The sequence below is a fragment of the Castanea sativa genome, chromosome 6 (genome assembly GCF_040712315.1).
Source record: "Castanea sativa cultivar Marrone di Chiusa Pesio chromosome 6, ASM4071231v1".
Classification (NCBI taxonomy): domain Eukaryota; kingdom Viridiplantae; phylum Streptophyta; class Magnoliopsida; order Fagales; family Fagaceae; genus Castanea; species Castanea sativa.
The window spans coordinates 38,504,787-38,510,760 of NC_134018.1; the positions used below are offsets into that span (position 1 = coordinate 38,504,787).

The window sequence follows — 5,974 nt, forward strand, 5'->3', positions numbered from 1 at the left end:
ACTTGTTAGGTAAAAGTGTAGACTCATCACTTTATAGAAGCATGATAGGTAGTCTTCTTTACCTTACTGCTAGTAGACCTGACATTAGTTACAGTGTGGGAGTGTGTGCTAGATATCAGGCTAATCCCAAAGAGCCACATATGATTGCTTTGAAAAGAATCATAAAGTATGTCAAGACTACTGCCAACTTTGGTGTGTGGTACAGCAAAGACACAAATGATGTCTTAGCTGGATATTTTGATGCTGATTGGGGTGGGAATATTGATGATAGAAAAAGTACATCGGGGGGTTGTTTCTATATGGGTAATAATCTTGTATCCTGGATGAGCAAAAGCAAAACTCCATCTCTTTATCCACTGCTGAAGCTGAGTACATTGCTGCTGGTAGCTGTTGCACCCAACTCTTATGGATACAAAAACTCCCCCATGATTATGGTATTTTTCAAGAGCATCTTTCCATTTACTGTGACAATACCAGTGCCATCAACATCTCTAAGAATCCGGTTCAACATTCTTGAACTAAATACATAGAGATTCGACATCACTTCGTTAGGGAGCTTGTCGAAGATGGTACTCTCACCCTTGAGTTCATTCACACTGATGGCCAGAAGGCTGATTTGTTCACCAAACCTCTGGATAGTAAACGTTTTGAATTCTTTCATCAAAACATCGGTGTCATCTCCATGGATTAATCTCCTTCTCTCTCCTTCCTCCTCATGCATTTGCATTTTGTTTTATGCATTGTTTTGCTTTGTTTAACATGTTTTTGTTTGCTTATCTTCAGTTTTTGTTTTATTTTGTGTTTTTGCCCCGTGGCTTGACAGCTGCTCGACAACATCTCGATACCTCTATCTGTCGAGGTTTAAGAAAAATAGATTTTGAGTTCTATTTTGATTCCAATCCGTGGATGTGTCTTTGGGCCTTATTTTCTCCTAACCCTAGACATATAAAAGGATTATTTTAAGGGCCGTCAAAGTGTTCACAAGTTGCACAAGCATTGAGAAATCCTTGTTCAAGCAAATTGTGACTTGAGACAAAGTTCTTGCCCTAGTTCATCTCTCTTATGAAGAAGTTACTGTGTAATATGCACCGTAGGGTTTTGTAACCGAGCATCTTCTTGATCTTCATTGTAAAGATGAATTGAAGAACTTTGCAGCCAAAAATCTTCTCTAGTTGGTGATTGAAGTCACGTACTAGGATCCACGCAGTTGGTTAGTCACGTACTTGGGAGCCGTGCATTGAAAGGAGAAATTGTCACTACAGAACAAGTCCAATTAGGTATTGTGGTAAGGGTTCAACTGTAGGTTCGTAAGGTACTTGAGATTTCTTTACTTGTAACCGCTTGTTGTGATAATAGTGGAATTTAGGGAGTGGTGACCTTAAAATCACCCAGTGGGGTTTTTGCCGTGTAGGTTTTCCCCACTCGTAAACAAATCACCGTGTCCTTTATTTTCCGTTGCATACTTAGTTTAATTGGTGATTTGTTTGTGCTACCACGCAATTTGCATGTTACTTTGATTAATTAATAACTTGACTAATTAATCAACTTAATCCATCACAAGGGGTCACTACGTTTTTTTTGGCCTATCAATATCCATGCAATTTTTTTTATATGGATAAATTCATAATTTAGGTGATTAATTATTCAAATATACAAAGTTACAATAAATGTTTTGTGTGTGTGTTAAGTTATAAAATACATAGAATCTTACTATTCACATTTTGATAATCTTATCCATGATCCACCTACTTTTCAAGATTTTAAGTAGAGAAATGTTAACGAATGCCTTAAGAGCATTGGCTTAGGAACTATTTTTAGAAATATTTTATCAGAAAATGATAAAGCAATTAATTTTTTGATAGTTTTTTTTTTATTTTTTATATTTCCCATGAAAATGGTATTAAAACTTTCTCAATATAATTTATTAACAATTGCCCTAAGAGCATCTGTTAACATGATTGAAGTAAGTAATATATCTCAGTTTTGAAAATCTTGGTTGTACCTCCAAAATTACAAAAAGCAAATTAGTAGGGATTCCTCCAAATTCCCAAACATACAATCCTTTAACTTTAACAACACGGACTTTCTTGGGTCCTAGCTAAACTGGGAGAAGTTATACCCTACATCGGGTATATGCGCTTCTCCTCTCTCACAATTAGTGGGTCCCACTCTTTAGTGGAACCCACTAGTTGTGTGAGAGAAAAAATATATACCCGGTGTAGGGTATATTTTTCCCTAAACTAGAGAGCATCATCTATTCCCAATTTCTCTTCTTTTTGCATAGTTAGAGAATTCACATCATATATGTGAAAAATTATAAATCCTAATTTTAGCTCTCATCCCCTTAAAATGTCATCCACATCAAGGTTGATATTCTCAAAAGTTTTGACATCTTTGCTATAGTCTAGTGTCATCTTTGACACTCTACTGTAGCAATAATCTCATAAAGAAAAAAAAAAATATTAGATTTCTCTCTCTTCTCTCAATAATATTTTTTCTCTCTCTCTTTTCTCTCAATCCAGCTTCTTTCTTTTTTCCATCTCTCTATCTTTTTCTTTTTCCTTTTCTCCAATCTCCAACACTTCTCTTCTTTTCTCTTTTTTTTTTTTTTTTCTTCTCTTTGGTGCCTCTCTACTCCCTCTTTTTGGGTCATTCTTGGCATTTTTGGGTTGAGGTCGGAGATCCTGTGGTGGCCGGTGGGTGGTGGTTGTTTTTGTGGATGGTTGAAATCGGGTTGGGGTTAAGATCGGGCTAGTTTAGTACTGGCAAAGGAGTAGAGAAGCGTGGTTCGATCTCTCTCTCTCTCTCTCTCTCTATATATATATATATATATATGTGTGTTTTTTTTTTTGGTTTCATTGATGTTTGTGGGTTTGTTTGGTTGCTGAGAAAATCAGGAAAATTGATTGTTGTTGCTTGGCTTGAAGTTAATCCAAAATAAAGGGTTGTCAATTTGGTAGTTTGTGGCGAGGGGTTTGACAGATTGTAGGTGGTGGAGATGGCGAATGGTCGGTTGTGAGGGTGGGCATCAAATCATAAAATAAAAAAAAAAAAAAGAGAAGGAGAGAGAGTGACAAAAAGAGGGAGAGAGAGAAATCAGTAAAAAAAATGAACAGTCTTTAACTGAGGTATGAAAATAAAACCTTTGTCATTAGATGAATTGTAAAGTAAATTGTTAAAATAGCTAAAATAATATTAAAAGGTTAAATACTAAAATTTTTAAAACATTTAATGCAAATATTTTTGTACACTGCATCGTGAGTATGCTTTTTCTCTCCCACAATTAGTGGGCCTTACTCCTTAGTGGGATCTACATTTGTGAGAGAAATATATTTTCCCCTAAAGTGGTGAGTCATCTATTCAATCTTTAGACTTTGTTGTATACCATAGTCCACCTGTGGACATTGTAGCCTTTCTTGAGGAAGATGCCAATGGGTTGTATCTAGCCAGGCGTTGTTCTGAGCTCTCTCTGCTTTAGTTTTACGCTATTCCCCTGTTTACCAAAAAAGAAAAGTCATCTATTCCCATTTTTCCCCTAAACTGCAGAGCATTTCTTCAAGCTCTGTTCAGCCCACTCGAAAAATGTCAGATTATCTTCCAAACGAAGTCATCATCGATATTCTGAAGAGACTCCCTGCGGATTCACTCATCAGATGCAGATGTGTTTGCAAGTCATGGTACTCTCTAATCTCCACTCCTCATTTCATCACCACCCACCTTAATTTTAATCTTTCCAAACCCAAAACCCAACACCAACTTCTCTTTCGCCATTACGACCTTAATCTTCGCAAACACCGCATCACTCTGCATTCTTCCAATGACCCATTTCCTCGCGACCATTTCTCCAAGTACCTTAATTATAGCGACCCAGCCATTCATATGCGGCTCCTTTGTCTCGACCTTGAAGTGGAAAATAAAGGCGGTTTCTTCGCATACCCATCAGATTTCATTGAGTTAGATTGCTCACACGAATCCATCAACCAAATTTCAACAATCGTAGGTTCATCTAAAGGCCAAATGTCAACAATCGTAGGTTCATCTAACGGCTTACTTTGTCTCTCACATCTACTTCGAAACGATTCCCAATATCAAGATCTCTATGGTCTCTGGAACCCTTCTATCCATAAAGAAATTTTCCTTCCGGTCAGATTACATTCTCACCGACACTATGCACTTGCCCACGGGTTTGGATATGATCCAGCAACTGATGAATATAAATTGGTGAGGGTTGTGTACATTGATGGTATTGTTCCGCCTCAGGTTGAGATGTACACCCTTCGCAGTGGCGTGTGGCGATACCTTACTGGCCCCGGTCCTGCCAATGTAATTGCTGACCATACCTTATCTGTTTTCACGAATGGAGTGGTTCACTGGCTCGCTCAAACTCCAAATGATGAAGGAAATATTCGAAATGTGATTGTGGTGTTTGATATTGGACATGAGGTTTTTGATGAAATGCCTGTGCCTAAGAGTTTGGAAGGGATGGAACATTTGAACATGGAAGTTGGTGTGGTTGATGGGTTGCTTGCGCTTTTCCCGTGTAATGGAAGTGAATGGGATTTGGAGGGGGAGGAGTCTTATAGCATTTGGGTGATGAGAGAGTATGGAGTAGTGGAGTCTTGGACTAAGCTATTCGATATTGACGTTGGAGTAAGGAGGGTGGTAGGTTTTACAAAGAATGGCAAAGTTCTGGTGATAAAGGGTGCTAATTTGCTTTCTTATGAACCTAGTACCCAAAAAATTTTCAATCCTCACATTCGAAGTCAAACTGAGTCCTTTTATTTGAATGCTTATGTGGAGAGCCTTGTTTTGCTGAATGTAGCAGATGGAGAGTGAGAAGGCAGGTTAATTCGTCTAGTGTTAGTGAGGTAAGATATATGAAACTAGTTTTAAATATAATGCTAATTTTACACTAAATACAGAATGCTAATTAATCAAATTGCCGCCTAGTTACTGCTGTCTCTTTCAGGGTGCAGCATATACATATTTACATTCCTCAATCAGAATGCTTAAGTAATGCTAAACATTGTGGTTATCCAATTGTGTTTATCCAATAGCTCACACAGTTTACTTTCTTTGCATGATAGGGCAAATGGATCAGCTGTGACTAAGCATGAAATGATGAAAAGGTAACCTATTGATAATAGACTGCAGTGGTTTATGGATTATTGGATTGCTCAAACTCTTCTCATGTTATATATAGAGCTGTATCAATTTTATTTTATTTTATGATAAAGAGTTGTATCAAAACTCCAAAGTAAATAAATCAAATACATCATCTAAGTCCATTTTTTGTTGGCAGCTATGAAGCACGGTGTGTTTCGGGATTCGGGTGTGGGTGCAGGAACGGTGCGGGACTCGGCAATTTTTGAAAAAGTACGGTGCGGGTGCGGCGGGGTGCGACGATTAAAAAATTATTAAAAATATTTTTATTTATATTTTTAATATATTGCTAAACATACTTTTTTCACATTATATAAATATATACCAAATTTAAGAGCAATAGTAAATAATAACTAGAATACAGAGAATGGGAGAGAGCCTAGCTGAAGAGCAATACTTTTTTTTTTTTGAATTTCGGCCGGTATCGGCCGATTTTGCCGGTATCGACCGATTCGGCCGGTATTGGTTTGCGCCCGATACACACCGAATCGGCACGAATCGGCCCGATTTTGCGCGTGTCGGCCCAAATTGGCGCCGTATCGGCGCGAATCACGCCGAAAATATTATTTTTTTAATGCCCGACGCGGCACGAGCGCGCAGGCAGCGGCATCGCCTGCGCGTCCCCGCGTCGGACGCGGGTGCGGCGGCCAAAACGCCACACCCGTGCTTCCCAGGTTGGTAGAAGCCACACTTGTTAATGAGTTATATCTCAAATGACACTCCTTTTCCCTTAAAAAAGAAAGGTGGAGGGTGTACTCATAGATTCAATACCACCGTATAACTTACCAAAATATATAAGGAAAAAAAAGAG

General features: G+C 38.3%; 1 protein-coding gene across 2 annotated transcripts; it reads left to right on the forward strand.

The window, feature by feature from the left end:
• The first annotated feature begins 3,444 nt into the window (after nt 1-3,444).
• On the forward strand, nt 3,445-5,531 carry LOC142638988 (F-box/kelch-repeat protein At3g06240-like). 2 transcript variants are annotated; one of them, XR_012845097.1, is made up of 3 exons: nt 3,445-4,868; nt 5,088-5,129; nt 5,303-5,531. XR_012845097.1 is itself a non-coding variant. In XM_075813070.1 (2 exons), exon 1 carries the CDS (start codon nt 3,583-3,585, stop codon nt 4,834-4,836), a length of 1,254 nt encoding a protein of 417 aa, XP_075669185.1. In that variant the 5' UTR covers nt 3,456-3,582; the 3' UTR covers nt 4,837-4,868; nt 5,088-5,218. The 2 variants fall into 2 exon arrangements, 1 of the variants encoding a protein (XP_075669185.1); XM_075813070.1 differs by lacking the exon at nt 5,303-5,531 and having other exon boundaries at nt 3,456-4,868; nt 5,088-5,218.
• The last annotated feature ends 443 nt before the right edge of the window (nt 5,532-5,974 follow it).

Coding starts and splice junctions, on each gene's coding strand:
- LOC142638988 (XM_075813070.1), top strand. CDS start 3,583: ATGTCAGATTATCTTCCAAACGAAGTCATCATCGATATTCTGAAGAGA.